The sequence below is a fragment of the Salmo salar genome, unplaced genomic scaffold (genome assembly GCF_905237065.1).
Source record: "Salmo salar unplaced genomic scaffold, Ssal_v3.1, whole genome shotgun sequence".
Lineage (NCBI taxonomy): Eukaryota > Metazoa > Chordata > Actinopteri > Salmoniformes > Salmonidae > Salmo > Salmo salar.
In genome coordinates this window covers 628,588-647,108 of record NW_025550412.1, presented here as the reverse complement: position 1 = coordinate 647,108, position 18,521 = coordinate 628,588, and the positions used below count along the sequence as shown (strand labels likewise).

General features: G+C 43.8%; 1 protein-coding gene across 5 annotated transcripts in view; it reads right to left on the bottom strand.

The window, feature by feature from the left end:
* The window catches only part of ccdc171 (coiled-coil domain containing 171), a 107,198-nt gene that overhangs the window by 45,184 nt on the left and 43,493 nt on the right, over positions 1-18,521 (bottom strand). For all 5 annotated transcript variants that reach the window (XM_045713762.1, XM_045713763.1, XM_045713764.1 and 2 more), the window contains 2 exons: positions 3,199-3,703; positions 1,859-1,981 (listed from right to left, as the gene is read on the bottom strand). In XM_045713762.1, the coding sequence (XP_045569718.1) occupies positions 1,859-1,981; positions 3,199-3,703 (628 nt within the window). The remainder of the gene's footprint in view (positions 1-1,858; positions 1,982-3,198; positions 3,704-18,521) is intronic.

Sequence of the window (18,521 nt, the reverse complement as noted above, 5' to 3'; positions counted from 1 at the left end):
GGTAACCACGGAGCAGGTAGATAACACCTGGGATATAGAAGACAGTAACCACGGAGCAGGTAGATAACACCTGGGATATAGAAGACAGTAACCACGGAGCAGGTAGATAACACCTGGGATATAGAAGACAGTAACCACGGAGCAGGTAGATAACACCTGGGATATAGAAGACGGTAACCACGGAGCAGGTAGATAACACCTGGGATATAGAAGACAGTAACCACGGAGCAGGTAGATAACACCTGGGATATAGAAGACAGTAACCACGGAGCAGGTAGATAACACCTGGGATATAGAAGACAGTAACCACGGAGCAGGTAGATAACACCTGGGATATAGAAGACGGTAACCACGGAGCAGGTAGATAACACCTGGGATATAGAAGACGGTAACCACGCAGCAGGTAGATAACACCTGGGATATAGAAGACAGTAACCACACGGTAACCATGGAGCAGGTAGATAACACCTGGGATATAGAAGACAGTAACCACGGAGCAGGTAGATAACACCTGGGATATAGAAGACAGTAACCACGGAGCAGGTAGATAACACCTGGGATATAGAAGACGGTAACCACGGAGCAGGTAGATAACACCTGGGATATAGAAGACAGTAACCATGGAGCAGGTAGATAACACCTGGGATATAGAAGACGGTAACCATGGAGCAGGTAGATAACACCTGGGATATAGAAGACAGTAACCACGGAGCAGGTAGATAACACCTGGGATATAGAAGACGGTAACCACACGGTAACCATGGAGCAGGTAGATAACACCTGGGATATAGAAGACAGTAACCACGCAGCAGGTAGATAACACCTGGGATATAGAAGACAGTAACCACGGAGCAGGTAGATAACACCTGGGATATAGAAGACAGTAACCACGGAGCAGGTAGATAACACCTGGGATATAGAAGACGGTAACCACACGGTAACCATGGAGCAGGTAGATAACACCTGGGATATAGCAGACAGTAACCACGCAGCAGGTAGATAACACCTGGGATATAGAAGACAGTAACCACGGAGCAGGTAGATAACACCTGGGATATAGAAGACAGTAACCACGCAGCAGGTAGATAACACCTGGGATATAGAAGACAGTAACCACGGAGCAGGTAGATAACACCTGGGATATAGAAGACAGTAACCACGGAGCAGGTAGATAACACCTGGGATATAGAAGACGGTAACCACGGAGCAGGTAGATAACACCTGGGATATAGAAGACAGTAACCACGGAGCAGGTAGATAACACCTGGGATATAGAAGACGGTAACCACGCAGCAGGTAGATAACACCTGGGATATAGAAGACGGTAACCACGGAGCAGGTAGATAACACCTGGGATATAGAAGACAGTAACCACGGAGCAGGTAGATAACACCTGGGATATAGAAGACGGTAACCACGCAGCAGGTAGATAACACCTGGGATATAGAAGACGGTAACCACGGAGCAGGTAGATAACACCTGGGATATAGAAGACGGTAACCACGGAGCAGGTAGATAACACCTGGGATATAGAAGACAGTAACCACGGAGCAGGTAGATAACACCTGGGATATAGAAGACGGTAACCACACGGTAACCATGGAGCAGGTAGATAACACCTGGGATATAGAAGACAGTAACCACGGAGCAGGTAGATAACACCTGGGATATAGAAGACAGTAACCTTCCGACTGCTGGTTCACTACCTCCAGATTCCTCCACCAGTTTGCGCTAGCTAACTCTCTCTCTCTGTGTGTGTGTGTGTGTGTGTGTGTGTGTGTGTGTGTGTGTGTGTGTGTGTGTGTGTGTGTGTGTGTGTGTGTGTGTGTGTGTGTGTGTTTGAGAGAGAGAGAGTTACCTGTGTTTTCTAAGGCCTCTTGTAGTTCAGCCATGGAAGACAAGATGAAGGAGGAGATATCTTTACGACGGAGCCACCTCACACACAGTGTTCCTCTACCTTCATCACCATCATCTTCTTCACCTGAGAGAGCCAGAGAGAACGGGTCAATATGATATTATCCCATCCATACATTCATCGCTTCATAGTTCATTCCCGAGAGAAATCTTGCTGTTTTTAAACATAGTACTTTTTCATCCAATATTTCTGGCTCTACAAGTTATTTTACCAGAAATTGTCATTTTCCTAAAGAAGAATTGTGTACCTTGCTTCAGCTGTCCAAAAAGGTTATGGCTAGATTGAATACAGCACATTTCTTGCATTTTAGCTAACCTTAACCCTTTTCCTAACCTTAACCTAATTCTCCCTAACCTGCTACATTAATTCTCCCTAACCTGCTACGTTAATTCTCCAAACCTGCTACATTAATTCTCCTAACCTGCTACATTAATTCTCCTAACCTGCTACGTTAATTCTCCTAACCTGCTCCGTTAATTCTCCTAACCTGCTCCGTTAATTCTCCTAACCTGCTACATTAATTCTCCTAACCTGCTCCGTTAATTCTCCTAACATGCTACATTAATTCTCCCTAACCTGCTCCGTTAATTCTCCTAACCTGCTCCGTTAATTCTCCTAACCTGCTACATTAATTCTCCTAACCTGCTCCGTTAATTCTCCTAACCTGCTACATTAATTCTCCTAACCTGCTCCGTTAATTCTCCTAACCTGCTACATTAATTCTCCTAATCTGCTACATTAATTCTCCCTAACCTGCTCCGTTAATTCTCCTAACCTGCTCCGTTAATTCTCCTAACCTGCTACATTAATTCTCCTAACCTGCTCCGTTAATTCTCCTAACCTGCTACATTAATTCTCCTAACCTGCTACATGAATTCTCCTAACCTGCTATGTAAATTCTCCTAACCTGCTACATTAATTCTCCTAACCTGCTACGTTAATTCTCCTAACCTGCTACATTAATTCTCCCTAACCTGCTCCGTTAATTCTCCTAACCTGCTACATTAATTCTCCTAACCTGCTACATTAATTCTCCTAACCTGCTCCGTTAATTCTCCTAACCTGCTACATTAATTCTCCTAACCTGCTACGTTAATTCTCCTAACCTGCTATGTAAATTCTCCTAACCGGTTACAAAAAGTGACTTTTGACCGTAGCTGTATACCAGGGCAGCCCAACCCTCTTCCTGCAGACCTACTGTCCTGTAGGTTTTCAATCCAAACATTCACAAATATTTTCTAAATAATAATTTCACAGTGCAGTTGTGTCATTGTCCTGCTCACCTTTAGATGGCGGTGTTGAGTCCTTCTCTCTCTCTTCCAGAGGAGGGAAGACTGAAACATGCACTCCTATAAAGGGGTACCCCTGCCCACCCACCCTAAACACCAGCCTACTCCCCCGTCCCAACACACACAACCTGTTCACAGCTATCACACACACCACACACCTTCTCCACCTCCTCACCCCTCCTCTCTTCCTCTCCTCATCCCCCTCTCCTCTTCCCTCCCCCAGAGCTTGTACTAGTGTTCTAACCTCCATCTCAAGGCCCTCTCGCTCCGCCAAGCGGCGCGTGAGGAGAGTTTTCTGTGTGCGGAGTGTGTGTGTGGCGTGAGTGAGGTGTGTGAGCGCCCCAGCCAGTAGGGTGCAGGCTGAGAGCAGGGTTGACCCATGGAGGTCAGACTGGGTTAGGGTTTTCTGGAGCATGACGAGGTCATTGGTTAGCTGGCTGCGTTCTTTCTCTAGTGAGGATAGTCTCTGACGGGCCTCCTCAAGCTGAGCACCGTACATCTAGGGAGAGAGAGAGAGGGAAGGAGAGAAGGAGAGGGATGGGGAGGGAAGGAAAGAAGGAGAGGGATGGGGAGAGAAGGAGAGAGAAAGGGAGAGAGGGAGAGAGATGGGGAGGGAAGGAGAGGGAAGGAGAGAGAAAGGGGGAGGGAGAGAGGTGGGGGCGGGAACGAGAGAGAGAGGGGTGGGAGAGCGAGAGGGAACTATTGGTTGTGCTTTATGTGTGGATGTGTAGCAGTGTAACAGTGTGTTAGTTACCTGTATCTTCCCTGTAGCAGTGTGTTAGTTACCTGTATCTTCCCCTGTAGCAGTGTGTTAGTTACCTGTATCTTCCCCTGTAACAGTGTGTTAGTTACCTGTATCTTCCCTGTAGCAGTGTGTTAGTTACCTGTATCTTCCCTGTAGCAGTGTGTTAGTTACCTGTATCTACCCTGTAACAGTGTGTTAGTTACCTGTATCTTCCCCTGTAGCAGTGTGTTAGTTACCTGTATCTTCCCCTGTAACAGTGTGTTAGTTACCTGTATCTTCCCTGTAGCAGTGTGTTAGTTACCTGTATCTTCCCTGTAGCAGTGTGTTAGTTACCTGTATCTACCCTGTAACAGTGTGTTAGTTACCTGTATCTTCCCCTGTAGCAGTGTAGCAGTGTGTTAGTTACCTGTATCTTCCCTGTAGCAGTGTAACAGTGTGTTAGTTACCTGTATCTTCCCTGTAGCAGTGTGTTAGTTACCTGTATCTTCCCTGTAACAGTGTGTTAGTTACCTGTATCTTCCCCTGTAGCAGTGTGTTAGTTACCTGTATCTTCCCTGTAGCAGTGTAACAGTGTGTTAGTTACCTGTATCTTCCCTGTAGCAGTGTGTTAGTTACCTGTATCTTCCCCTGTAACAGTGTGTTAGTTACCTGTATCTTCCCTGTAGCAGTGTAACAGTGTGTTAGTTACCTGTATCTTCCCTGTAGCAGTGTGTTAGTTACCTGTATCTTCCCTGTAGCAGTGTGTTAGTTACCTGTATCTTCCCTGTAGCAGTGTAACAGTGTGTTAGTTACCTGTATCTTCCCTGTAGCAGTGTGTTAGTTACCTGTATCTTCCCTGTAGCAGTGTGTTAGTTACCTGTATCTTCCCTGTAGCAGTGTGTTAGTTACCTGTATCTACCCTGTAGCAGTGTGTTAGTTACCTGTATCTTCCCTGTAACAGTGTAACAGTGTGTTAGTTACCTGTATCTACCCTGTAACAGTGTGTTAGTTACCTGTATCTTCCCCTGTAGCAGTGTAACAGTGTGTTAGTTACCTGTATCTTCCCTGTAGCAGTGTGTTAGTTACCTGTATCTTCCCTGTAGCAGTGTGTTAGTTACCTGTATCTTCCCTGTAGCAGTGTAGCAGTGTGTTAGTTACCTGTATCTTCCCTGTAACAGTGTAACAGTGTGTTAGTTACCTGTATCTTCCCTGTAACAGTGTAACAGTGTGTTAGTTACCTGTATCTTCCCTGTAACAGTGTAACAGTGTGTTAGTTACCTGTATCTCCCCCTGTAACAGTGTAGCAGTGTGTTAGTTACCTGTATCTTCCCTGTAACAGTGTAACAGTGTGTTAGTTACCTGTATCTTCCCTGTAGCAGTGTGTTAGTTACCTGTATCTTCCCTGTAGCAGTGTAGCAGTGTGTTAGTTACCTGTATCTTCCCTGTAGCAGTGTGTTAGTTACCTGTATCTTCCCTGTAACAGTGTGTTAGTTACCTGTATCTTCCCCTGTAGCAGTGTGTTAGTTACCTGTATCTTCCCCTGTAACAGTGTAACAGTGTGTTAGTTACCTGTATCTTCCCTGTAGCAGTGTAACAGTGTGTTAGTTACCTGTATCTTCCCTGTAGCAGTGTGTTAGTTACCTGTATCTTCCCCTGTAACAGTGTGTTAGTTACCTGTATCTTCCCTGTAGCAGTGTGTTAGTTACCTGTATCTTCCCCTGTAGCAGTGTAGCAGTGTGTTAGTTACCTGTATCTTCCCTGTAGCAGTGTAGCAGTGTGTTAGTTACCTGTATCTTCCCTGTAGCAGTGTGTTAGTTACCTGTATCTACCCTGTAACAGTGTGTTAGTTACCTGTATCTTCCCCTGTAGCAGTGTGTTAGTTACCTGTATCTTCCCCTGTAACAGTGTGTTAGTTACCTGTATCTTCCCTGTAGCAGTGTGTTAGTTACCTGTATCTTCCCTGTAGCAGTGTGTTAGTTACCTGTATCTACCCTGTAACAGTGTGTTAGTTACCTGTATCTTCCCCTGTAGCAGTGTAGCAGTGTGTTAGTTACCTGTATCTTCCCTGTAGCAGTGTAACAGTGTGTTAGTTACCTGTATCTTCCCTGTAGCAGTGTGTTAGTTACCTGTATCTTCCCTGTAACAGTGTGTTAGTTACCTGTATCTTCCCCTGTAGCAGTGTGTTAGTTACCTGTATCTTCCCTGTAGCAGTGTAACAGTGTGTTAGTTACCTGTATCTTCCCTGTAGCAGTGTGTTAGTTACCTGTATCTTCCCCTGTAACAGTGTGTTAGTTACCTGTATCTTCCCTGTAGCAGTGTAACAGTGTGTTAGTTACCTGTATCTTCCCTGTAGCAGTGTGTTAGTTACCTGTATCTTCCCTGTAGCAGTGTGTTAGTTACCTGTATCTTCCCTGTAGCAGTGTAACAGTGTGTTAGTTACCTGTATCTTCCCTGTAGCAGTGTGTTAGTTACCTGTATCTTCCCTGTAGCAGTGTGTTAGTTACCTGTATCTTCCCTGTAGCAGTGTGTTAGTTACCTGTATCTACCCTGTAGCAGTGTGTTAGTTACCTGTATCTTCCCTGTAACAGTGTAACAGTGTGTTAGTTACCTGTATCTACCCTGTAACAGTGTGTTAGTTACCTGTATCTTCCCCTGTAGCAGTGTAACAGTGTGTTAGTTACCTGTATCTTCCCTGTAGCAGTGTGTTAGTTACCTGTATCTTCCCTGTAGCAGTGTGTTAGTTACCTGTATCTTCCCTGTAGCAGTGTAGCAGTGTGTTAGTTACCTGTATCTTCCCTGTAACAGTGTAACAGTGTGTTAGTTACCTGTATCTTCCCTGTAACAGTGTAACAGTGTGTTAGTTACCTGTATCTTCCCTGTAACAGTGTAACAGTGTGTTAGTTACCTGTATCTCCCCCTGTAACAGTGTAGCAGTGTGTTAGTTACCTGTATCTTCCCTGTAACAGTGTAACAGTGTGTTAGTTACCTGTATCTTCCCTGTAGCAGTGTGTTAGTTACCTGTATCTTCCCTGTAGCAGTGTAGCAGTGTGTTAGTTACCTGTATCTTCCCTGTAGCAGTGTGTTAGTTACCTGTATCTTCCCTGTAACAGTGTGTTAGTTACCTGTATCTTCCCCTGTAGCAGTGTGTTAGTTACCTGTATCTTCCCCTGTAACAGTGTAACAGTGTGTTAGTTACCTGTATCTTCCCTGTAGCAGTGTAACAGTGTGTTAGTTACCTGTATCTTCCCTGTAGCAGTGTGTTAGTTACCTGTATCTTCCCCTGTAACAGTGTGTTAGTTACCTGTATCTTCCCTGTAGCAGTGTGTTAGTTACCTGTATCTTCCCCTGTAGCAGTGTAGCAGTGTGTTAGTTACCTGTATCTTCCCTGTAGCAGTGTAACAGTGTGTTAGTTACCTGTATCTTCCCTGTAGCAGTGTGTTAGTTACCTGTATCTTCCCCTGTAGCAGTGTGTTAGTTACCTGTATCTTCCCTGTAGCAGTGTAGCAGTGTGTTAGTTACCTGTATCTTCCCTGTAACAGTGTAACAGTGTGTTAGTTACCTGTATCTTCCCTGTAACAGTGTAACAGTGTGTTAGTTACCTGTATCTCCCCCTGTAACAGTGTAACAGTGTGTTAGTTACCTGTATCTTCCCTGTAGCAGTGTAGCAGTGTGTTAGTTACCTGTATCTTCCCTGTAACAGTGTAACAGTGTGTTAGTTACCTGTATCTTCCCTGTAGCAGTGTGTTAGTTACCTGTATCTTCCCTGTAGCAGTGTAGCAGTGTGTTAGTTACCTGTATCTTCCCTGTAGCAGTGTGTTAGTTACCTGTATCTTCCCTGTAACAGTGTAACAGTGTGTTAGTTACCTGTATCTTCCCTGTAGCAGTGTGTTAGTTACCTGTATCTTCCCCTGTAACAGTGTAACAGTGTGTTAGTTACCTGTATCTTCCCTGTAACAGTGTGTTAGTTACCTGTATCTTCCCTGTAACAGTGTGTTAGTTACCTGTATCTTCCCTGTAGCAGTGTGTTAGTTACCTGTATCTTCCCTGTAACAGTGTAACAGTGTGTTAGTTACCTGTATCTTCCCTGTAACAGTGTGTTAGTTACCTGTATCTTCCCTGTAGCAGTGTGTTAGTTACCTGTCTCTTCCCTGTAGCAGTGTGTTAGTTACCTGTATCTTCCCTGTAGCAGTGTGTTAGTTACCTGTATCTTCCCTGTAGCAGTGTGTTAGTTACCTGTATCTACCCTGTAACAGTGTGTTAGTTACCTGTATCTTCCCTGTAGCAGTGTGTTAGTTACCTGTATCTTCCCTGTAGCAGTGTGTTAGTTACCTGTATCTACCCTGTAACAGTGTGTTAGTTACCTGTATCTTCCCTGTAGCAGTGTGTTAGTTACCTGTATCTTCCCTGTAGCAGTGTGTTAGTTACCTGTATCTACCCTGTAACAGTGTGTTAGTTACCTGTATCTTCCCCTGTAGCAGTGTAGCAGTGTGTTAGTTACCTGTATCTTCCCTGTAACAGTGTGTTAGTTACCTGTATCTTCCCGTGTAGCAGTGTGTTAGTTACCTGTATCTTCCCCTGTAACAGTGTGTTAGTTACCTGTATCTTCCCTGTAGCAGTGTGTTAGTTACCTGTATCTTCCCTGTAGCAGTGTGTTAGTTACCTGTATCTACCCTGTAACAGTGTGTTAGTTACCTGTATCTTCCCCTGTAGCAGTGTAGCAGTGTGTTAGTTACCTGTATCTTCCCTGTAACAGTGTAGCAGTGTGTTAGTTACCTGTATCTTCCCCTGTAACAGTGTAACAGTGTGTTAGTTACCTGTATCTTCCCTGTAGCAGTGTGTTAGTTACCTGTATCTTCCCCTGTAGCAGTGTGTTAGTTACCTGTATCTTCCCTGTAACAGTGTGTTAGTTACCTGTATCTTCCCTGTAGCAGTGTGTTAGTTACCTGTATCTTCCCTGTAGCAGTGTGTTAGTTACCTGTATCTTCCCTGTAGCAGTGTGTTAGTTACCTGTATCTACCCTGTAGCAGTGTGTTAGTTACCTGTATCTTCCCTGTAACAGTGTAACAGTGTGTTAGTTACCTGTATCTTCCCTGTAGCAGTGTGTTAGTTACCTGTATCTACCCTGTAACAGTGTGTTAGTTACCTGTATCTTCCCCTGTAGCAGTGTAACAGTGTGTTAGTTACCTGTATCTTCCCTGTAGCAGTGTAACAGTGTGTTAGTTACCTGTATCTTCCCTGTAGCAGTGTGTTAGTTACCTGTATCTTCCCCTGTAGCAGTGTGTTAGTTACCTGTATCTTCCCTGTAGCAGTGTAGCAGTGTGTTAGTTACCTGTATCTTCCCTGTAACAGTGTAACAGTGTGTTAGTTACCTGTATCTTCCCTGTAACAGTGTAACAGTGTGTTAGTTACCTGTATCTTCCCTGTAGCAGTGTAACAGTGTATTAGTTACCTGTATCTTCCCTGTAGCAGTGTGTTAGTTACCTGTATCTTCCCCTGTAGCAGTGTGTTAGTTACCTGTATCTTCCCCTGTAACAGTGTGTTAGTTACCTGTATCTTCCCTGTAGCAGTGTGTTAGTTACCTGTATCTTCCCTGTAACAGTGTAACAGTGTGTTAGTTACCTGTATCTTCCCTGTAGCAGTGTGTTAGTTACCTGTATCTTCCCTGTAGCAGTGTGTTAGTTACCTGTATCTTCCCTGTAGCAGTGTAACAGTGTGTTAGTTACCTGTATCTTCCCTGTAGCAGTGTGTTAGTTACCCGTATCTTCCCCTGTAACAGTGTAACAGTGTGTTAGTTACCTGTATCTTCCCTGTAGCAGTGTAACAGTGTGTTAGTTACCTGTATCTTCCCTGTAGCAGTGTGTTAGTTACCTGTATCTTCCCTGTAGCAGTGTGTTAGTTACCTGTATCTTCCCTGTAGCAGTGTAGCAGTGTGTTAGTTACCTGTATCTTCCCTGTAGCAGTGTGTTAGTTACCTGTATCTTCCCCTGTAGCAGTGTGTTAGTTACCTGTATCTTCCCTGTAGCAGTGTAGCAGTGTGTTAGTTACCTGTATCTTCCCTGTAACAGTGTAACAGTGTGTTAGTTACCTGTATCTTCCCTGTAACAGTGTAACAGTGTGTTAGTTACCTGTATCTCCCCCTGTAACAGTGTAACAGTGTGTTAGTTACCTGTATCTTCCCTGTAGCAGTGTAGCAGTGTGTTAGTTACCTGTATCTTCCCTGTAACAGTGTAACAGTGTGTTAGTTACCTGTATCTTCCCTGTAGCAGTGTAGCAGTGTGTTAGTTACCTGTATCTTCCCTGTAACAGTGTAACAGTGTGTTAGTTACCTGTATCTTCCCTGTAGCAGTGTAGCAGTGTGTTAGTTACCTGTATCTTCCCTGTAACAGTGTAACAGTGTGTTAGTTACCTGTATCTTCCCTGTAGCAGTGTGTTAGTTACCTGTATCTTCCCTGTAACAGTGTAGCAGTGTGTTAGTTACCTGTATCTTCCCTGTAGCAGTGTGTTAGTTACCTGTATCTTCCCTGTAGCAGTGTGTTAGTTACCTGTATCTTCCCTGTAACAGTGTGTTAGTTACCTGTATCTTCCCTGTAGCAGTGTGTTAGTTACCTGTATCTTCCCCTGTAACAGTGTAGCAGTGTGTTAGTTACCTGTATCTTCCCTGTAGCAGTGTAGCAGTGTGTTAGTTACCTGTATCTTCCCTGTAACAGTGTAACAGTGTGTTAGTTACCTGTATCTTCCCTGTAGCAGTGTAGCAGTGTGTTAGTTACCTGTATCTTCCCTGTAACAGTGTAACAGTGTGTTAGTTACCTGTATCTTCCCTGTAGCAGTGTGTTAGTTACCTGTATCTACCCTGTAACAGTGTGTTAGTTACCTGTATCTTCCCCTGTAGCAGTGTAACAGTGTGTTAGTTACCTGTATCTTCCCTGTAGCAGTGTAACAGTGTGTTAGTTACCTGTATCTTCCCTGTAGCAGTGTGTTAGTTACCTGTATCTTCCCCTGTAGCAGTGTGTTAGTTACCTGTATCTTCCCTGTAGCAGTGTAGCAGTGTGTTAGTTACCTGTATCTTCCCTGTAACAGTGTAACAGTGTGTTAGTTACCTGTATCTTCCCTGTAACAGTGTAACAGTGTGTTAGTTACCTGTATCTTCCCTGTAGCAGTGTAACAGTGTATTAGTTACCTGTATCTTCCCTGTAGCAGTGTGTTAGTTACCTGTATCTTCCCCTGTAGCAGTGTGTTAGTTACCTGTATCTTCCCCTGTAACAGTGTGTTAGTTACCTGTATCTTCCCTGTAGCAGTGTGTTAGTTACCTGTATCTTCCCTGTAACAGTGTAACAGTGTGTTAGTTACCTGTATCTTCCCTGTAGCAGTGTGTTAGTTACCTGTATCTTCCCTGTAGCAGTGTGTTAGTTACCTGTATCTTCCCTGTAGCAGTGTAACAGTGTGTTAGTTACCTGTATCTTCCCTGTAGCAGTGTGTTAGTTACCCGTATCTTCCCCTGTAACAGTGTAACAGTGTGTTAGTTACCTGTATCTTCCCTGTAGCAGTGTAACAGTGTGTTAGTTACCTGTATCTTCCCTGTAGCAGTGTGTTAGTTACCTGTATCTTCCCTGTAGCAGTGTGTTAGTTACCTGTATCTTCCCTGTAGCAGTGTAGCAGTGTGTTAGTTACCTGTATCTTCCCTGTAGCAGTGTGTTAGTTACCTGTATCTTCCCCTGTAGCAGTGTGTTAGTTACCTGTATCTTCCCTGTAGCAGTGTAGCAGTGTGTTAGTTACCTGTATCTTCCCTGTAACAGTGTAACAGTGTGTTAGTTACCTGTATCTTCCCTGTAACAGTGTAACAGTGTGTTAGTTACCTGTATCTCCCCCTGTAACAGTGTAACAGTGTGTTAGTTACCTGTATCTTCCCTGTAGCAGTGTAGCAGTGTGTTAGTTACCTGTATCTTCCCTGTAACAGTGTAACAGTGTGTTAGTTACCTGTATCTTCCCTGTAGCAGTGTAGCAGTGTGTTAGTTACCTGTATCTTCCCTGTAACAGTGTAACAGTGTGTTAGTTACCTGTATCTTCCCTGTAGCAGTGTAGCAGTGTGTTAGTTACCTGTATCTTCCCTGTAACAGTGTAACAGTGTGTTAGTTACCTGTATCTTCCCTGTAGCAGTGTGTTAGTTACCTGTATCTTCCCTGTAACAGTGTAGCAGTGTGTTAGTTACCTGTATCTTCCCTGTAGCAGTGTGTTAGTTACCTGTATCTTCCCTGTAGCAGTGTGTTAGTTACCTGTATCTTCCCTGTAACAGTGTGTTAGTTACCTGTATCTTCCCTGTAGCAGTGTGTTAGTTACCTGTATCTTCCCCTGTAACAGTGTAGCAGTGTGTTAGTTACCTGTATCTTCCCTGTAGCAGTGTAGCAGTGTGTTAGTTACCTGTATCTTCCCTGTAACAGTGTAACAGTGTGTTAGTTACCTGTATCTTCCCTGTAGCAGTGTAGCAGTGTGTTAGTTACCTGTATCTTCCCTGTAACAGTGTAACAGTGTGTTAGTTACCTGTATCTTCCCTGTAGCAGTGTGTTAGTTACCTGTATCTTCCCTGTAACAGTGTGTTAGTTACCTGTATCTTCCCCTGTAGCAGTGTGTTAGTTACCTGTATCTTCCCCTGTAACAGTGTGTTAGTTACCTGTATCTTCCCTGTAGCAGTGTGTTAGTTACCTGTATCTTCCCTGTAGCAGTGTGTTAGTTACCTGTATCTACCCTGTAACAGTGTGTTAGTTACCTGTATCTTCCCCTGTAGCAGTGTGTTAGTTACCTGTATCTTCCCCTGTAACAGTGTGTTAGTTACCTGTATCTTCCCTGTAGCAGTGTGTTAGTTACCTGTATCTTCCCTGTAGCAGTGTGTTAGTTACCTGTATCTACCCTGTAACAGTGTGTTAGTTACCTGTATCTTCCCCTGTAGCAGTGTAGCAGTGTGTTAGTTACCTGTATCTTCCCTGTAGCAGTGTAACAGTGTGTTAGTTACCTGTATCTTCCCTGTAGCAGTGTGTTAGTTACCTGTATCTTCCCTGTAACAGTGTGTTAGTTACCTGTATCTTCCCCTGTAGCAGTGTGTTAGTTACCTGTATCTTCCCTGTAGCAGTGTAACAGTGTGTTAGTTACCTGTATCTTCCCTGTAGCAGTGTGTTAGTTACCTGTATCTTCCCCTGTAACAGTGTGTTAGTTACCTGTATCTTCCCTGTAGCAGTGTAACAGTGTGTTAGTTACCTGTATCTTCCCTGTAGCAGTGTGTTAGTTACCTGTATCTTCCCTGTAGCAGTGTGTTAGTTACCTGTATCTTCCCTGTAGCAGTGTAACAGTGTGTTAGTTACCTGTATCTTCCCTGTAGCAGTGTGTTAGTTACCTGTATCTTCCCTGTAGCAGTGTGTTAGTTACCTGTATCTTCCCTGTAGCAGTGTGTTAGTTACCTGTATCTACCCTGTAGCAGTGTGTTAGTTACCTGTATCTTCCCTGTAACAGTGTAACAGTGTGTTAGTTACCTGTATCTACCCTGTAACAGTGTGTTAGTTACCTGTATCTTCCCCTGTAGCAGTGTAACAGTGTGTTAGTTACCTGTATCTTCCCTGTAGCAGTGTGTTAGTTACCTGTATCTTCCCTGTAGCAGTGTGTTAGTTACCTGTATCTTCCCTGTAGCAGTGTAGCAGTGTGTTAGTTACCTGTATCTTCCCTGTAACAGTGTAACAGTGTGTTAGTTACCTGTATCTTCCCTGTAACAGTGTAACAGTGTGTTAGTTACCTGTATCTTCCCTGTAACAGTGTAACAGTGTGTTAGTTACCTGTATCTCCCCCTGTAACAGTGTAGCAGTGTGTTAGTTACCTGTATCTTCCCTGTAACAGTGTAACAGTGTGTTAGTTACCTGTATCTTCCCTGTAGCAGTGTGTTAGTTACCTGTATCTTCCCTGTAGCAGTGTAGCAGTGTGTTAGTTACCTGTATCTTCCCTGTAGCAGTGTGTTAGTTACCTGTATCTTCCCTGTAGCAGTGTGTTAGTTACCTGTATCTTCCCCTGTAGCAGTGTGTTAGTTACCTGTATCTTCCCCTGTAACAGTGTAACAGTGTGTTAGTTACCTGTATCTTCCCTGTAGCAGTGTAACAGTGTGTTAGTTACCTGTATCTTCCCTGTAGCAGTGTGTTAGTTACCTGTATCTTCCCCTGTAACAGTGTGTTAGTTACCTGTATCTTCCCTGTAGCAGTGTGTTAGTTACCTGTATCTTCCCCTGTAGCAGTGTAGCAGTGTGTTAGTTACCTGTATCTTCCCTGTAGCAGTGTAACAGTGTGTTAGTTACCTGTATCTTCCCTGTAGCAGTGTGTTAGTTACCTGTATCTTCCCCTGTAGCAGTGTGTTAGTTACCTGTATCTTCCCTGTAGCAGTGTAGCAGTGTGTTAGTTACCTGTATCTTCCCTGTAACAGTGTAACAGTGTGTTAGTTACCTGTATCTTCCCTGTAACAGTGTAACAGTGTGTTAGTTACCTGTATCTCCCCCTGTAACAGTGTAACAGTGTGTTAGTTACCTGTATCTTCCCTGTAGCAGTGTAGCAGTGTGTTAGTTACCTGTATCTTCCCTGTAACAGTGTAACAGTGTGTTAGTTACCTGTATCTTCCCTGTAGCAGTGTGTTAGTTACCTGTATCTTCCCTGTAGCAGTGTAGCAGTGTGTTAGTTACCTGTATCTTCCCTGTAGCAGTGTGTTAGTTACCTGTATCTTCCCTGTAACAGTGTAACAGTGTGTTAGTTACCTGTATCTTCCCTGTAGCAGTGTGTTAGTTACCTGTATCTTCCCCTGTAACAGTGTAACAGTGTGTTAGTTACCTGTATCTTCCCTGTAACAGTGTGTTAGTTACCTGTATCTTCCCTGTAACAGTGTGTTAGTTACCTGTATCTTCCCTGTAGCAGTGTGTTAGTTACCTGTATCTTCCCTGTAACAGTGTAACAGTGTGTTAGTTACCTGTATCTTCCCTGTAACAGTGTGTTAGTTACCTGTATCTTCCCTGTAGCAGTGTGTTAGTTACCTGTCTCTTCCCTGTAGCAGTGTGTTAGTTACCTGTATCTTCCCTGTAGCAGTGTGTTAGTTACCTGTATCTTCCCTGTAGCAGTGTGTTAGTTACCTGTATCTACCCTGTAACAGTGTGTTAGTTACCTGTATCTTCCCTGTAGCAGTGTGTTAGTTACCTGTATCTTCCCTGTAGCAGTGTGTTAGTTACCTGTATCTACCCTGTAACAGTGTGTTAGTTACCTGTATCTTCCCTGTAGCAGTGTGTTAGTTACCTGTATCTTCCCTGTAGCAGTGTGTTAGTTACCTGTATCTACCCTGTAACAGTGTGTTAGTTACCTGTATCTTCCCCTGTAGCAGTGTAGCAGTGTGTTAGTTACCTGTATCTTCCCTGTAACAGTGTGTTAGTTACCTGTATCTTCCCCTGTAGCAGTGTGTTAGTTACCTGTATCTTCCCCTGTAACAGTGTGTTAGTTACCTGTATCTTCCCTGTAGCAGTGTGTTAGTTACCTGTATCTTCCCTGTAGCAGTGTGTTAGTTACCTGTATCTACCCTGTAACAGTGTGTTAGTTACCTGTATCTTCCCCTGTAGCAGTGTAGCAGTGTGTTAGTTACCTGTATCTTCCCTGTAACAGTGTAGCAGTGTGTTAGTTACCTGTATCTTCCCCTTTAACAGTGTAACAGTGTGTTAGTTACCTGTATCTTCCCTGTAGCAGTGTGTTAGTTACCTGTATCTTCCCCTGTAGCAGTGTGTTAGTTACCTGTATCTTCCCTGTAACAGTGTGTTAGTTACCTGTATCTTCCCTGTAGCAGTGTGTTAGTTACCTGTATCTTCCCTGTAGCAGTGTGTTAGTTACCTGTATCTTCCCTGTAGCAGTGTGTTAGTTACCTGTATCTACCCTGTAGCAGTGTGTTAGTTACCTGTATCTTCCCTGTAACAGTGTAACAGTGTGTTAGTTACCTGTATCTTCCCTGTAGCAGTGTGTTAGTTACCTGTATCTACCCTGTAACAGTGTGTTAGTTACCTGTATCTTCCCCTGTAGCAGTGTAACAGTGTGTTAGTTACCTGTATCTTCCCTGTAGCAGTGTAACAGTGTGTTAGTTACCTGTATCTTCCCTGTAGCAGTGTGTTAGTTACCTGTATCTTCCCCTGTAGCAGTGTGTTAGTTACCTGTATCTTCCCTGTAGCAGTGTAGCAGTGTGTTAGTTACCTGTATCTTCCCTGTAACAGTGTAACAGTTACCTGTATCTTCCCTGTAACAGTGTAACAGTGTGTTAGTTACCTGTATCTTCCCTGTAGCAGTGTAACAGTGTGTTAGTTACCTGTATCTTCCCTGTAGCAGTGTGTTAGTTACCTGTATCTTCCCCTGTAGCAGTGTGTTAGTTACCTGTATCTTCCCCTGTAACAGTGTGTTAGTTACCTGTATCTTCCCTGTAGCAGTGTGTTAGTTACCTGTATCTTCCCTGTAACAGTGTAACAGTGTGTTAGTTACCTGTATCTTCCCTGTAACAGTGTAACAGTGTGTTAGTTACCTGTATCTCCCCCTGTAACAGTGTAACAGTGTGTTAGTTACCTGTATCTTCCCTGTAGCAGTGTAGCAGTGTGTTAGTTACCTGTATCTTCCCTGTAACAGTGTAACAGTGTGTTAGTTACCTGTATCTTCCCTGTAGCAGTGTGTTAGTTACCTGTATCTTCCCTGTAGCAGTGTAGCAGTGTGTTAGTTACCTGTATCTTCCCTGTAGCAGTGTGTTAGTTACCTGTATCTTCCCTGTAACAGTGTAACAGTGTGTTAGTTACCTGTATCTTCCCTGTAGCAGTGTGTTAGTTACCTGTATCTTCCCCTGTAACAGTGTAACAGTGTGTTAGTTACCTGTATCTTCCCTGTAACAGTGTGTTAGTTACCTGTATCTTCCCTGTAACAGTGTGTTAGTTACCTGTATCTTCCCTGTAGCAGTGTGTTAGTTACCTGTATCTTCCCTGTAACAGTGTAACAGTGTGTTAGTTACCTGTATCTTCCCTGTAACAGTGTGTTAGTTACCTGTATCTTCCCTGTAGCAGTGTGTTAGTTACCTGTCTCTTCCCTGTAGCAGTGTGTTAGTTACCTGTATCTTCCCTGTAGCAGTGTGTTAGTTACCTGTATCTTCCCTGTAGCAGTGTGTTAGTTACCTGTATCTACCCTGTAACAGTGTGTTAGTTACCTGTATCTTCCCTGTAGCAGTGTGTTAGTTACCTGTATCTTCCCTGTAGCAGTGTGTTAGTTACCTGTATCTACCCTGTAACAGTGTGTTAGTTACCTGTATCTTCCCTGTAGCAGTGTGTTAGTTACCTGTATCTTCCCTGTAGCAGTGTGTTAGTTACCTGTATCTACCCTGTAACAGTGTGTTAGTTACCTGTATCTTCCCCTGTAGCAGTGTAGCAGTGTGTTAGTTACCTGTATCTTCCCTGTAACAGTGTGTTAGTTACCTGTATCTTCCCCTGTAGCAGTGTGTTAGTTACCTGTATCTTCCCCTGTAACAGTGTGTTAGTTACCTGTATCTTCCCTGTAGCAGTGTGTTAGTTACCTGTATCTTCCCTGTAGCAGTGTGTTAGTTACCTGTATCTACCCTGTAACAGTGTGTTAGTTACCTGTATCTTCCCCTGTAGCAGTGTAGCAGTGTGTTAGTTACCTGTATCTTCCCTGTAACAGTGTAGCAGTGTGTTAGTTACCTGTATCTTCCCCTGTAACAGTGTAACAGTGTGTTAGTTACCTGTATCTTCCCTGTAGCAGTGTGTTAGTTACCTGTATCTTCCCCTGTAGCAGTGTGTTAGTTACCTGTATCTTCCCTGTAACAGTGTGTTAGTTACCTGTATCTTCCCTGTAGCAGTGTGTTAGTTACCTGTATCTTCCCTGTAGCAGTGTGTTAGTTACCTGTATCTTCCCTGTAGCAGTGTGTTAGTTACCTGTATCTACCCTGTAGCAGTGTGTTAGTTACCTGTATCTTCCCTGTAACAGTGTAACAGTGTGTTAGTTACCTGTATCTTCCCTGTAGCAGTGTGTTAGTTACCTGTATCTACCCTGTAACAGTGTGTTAGTTACCTGTATCTTCCCCTGTAGCAGTGTAACAGTGTGTTAGTTACCTGTATCTTCCCTGTAGCAGTGTAACAGTGTGTTAGTTACCTGTATCTTCCCTGTAGCAGTGTGTTAGTTACCTGTATCTTCCCCTGTAGCAGTGTGTTAGTTACCTGTATCTTCCCTGTAGCAGTGTAGCAGTGTGTTAGTTACCTGTATCTTCCCTGTAACAGTGTAACAGTGTGTTAGTTACCTGTATCTTCCCTGTAACAGTGTAACAGTGTGTTAGTTACCTGTATCTTCCCTGTAGCAGTGTAACAGTGTGTTAGTTACCTGTATCTTCCCTGTAGCAGTGTGTTAGTTACCTGTATCTTCCCCTGTAGCAGTGTGTTAGTTACCTGTATCTTCCCCTGTAACAGTGTGTTAGTTACCTGTATCTTCCCTGTAGCAGTGTGTTAGTTACCTGTATCTTCCCTGTAACAGTGTAACAGTGTGTTAGTTACCTGTATCTTCCC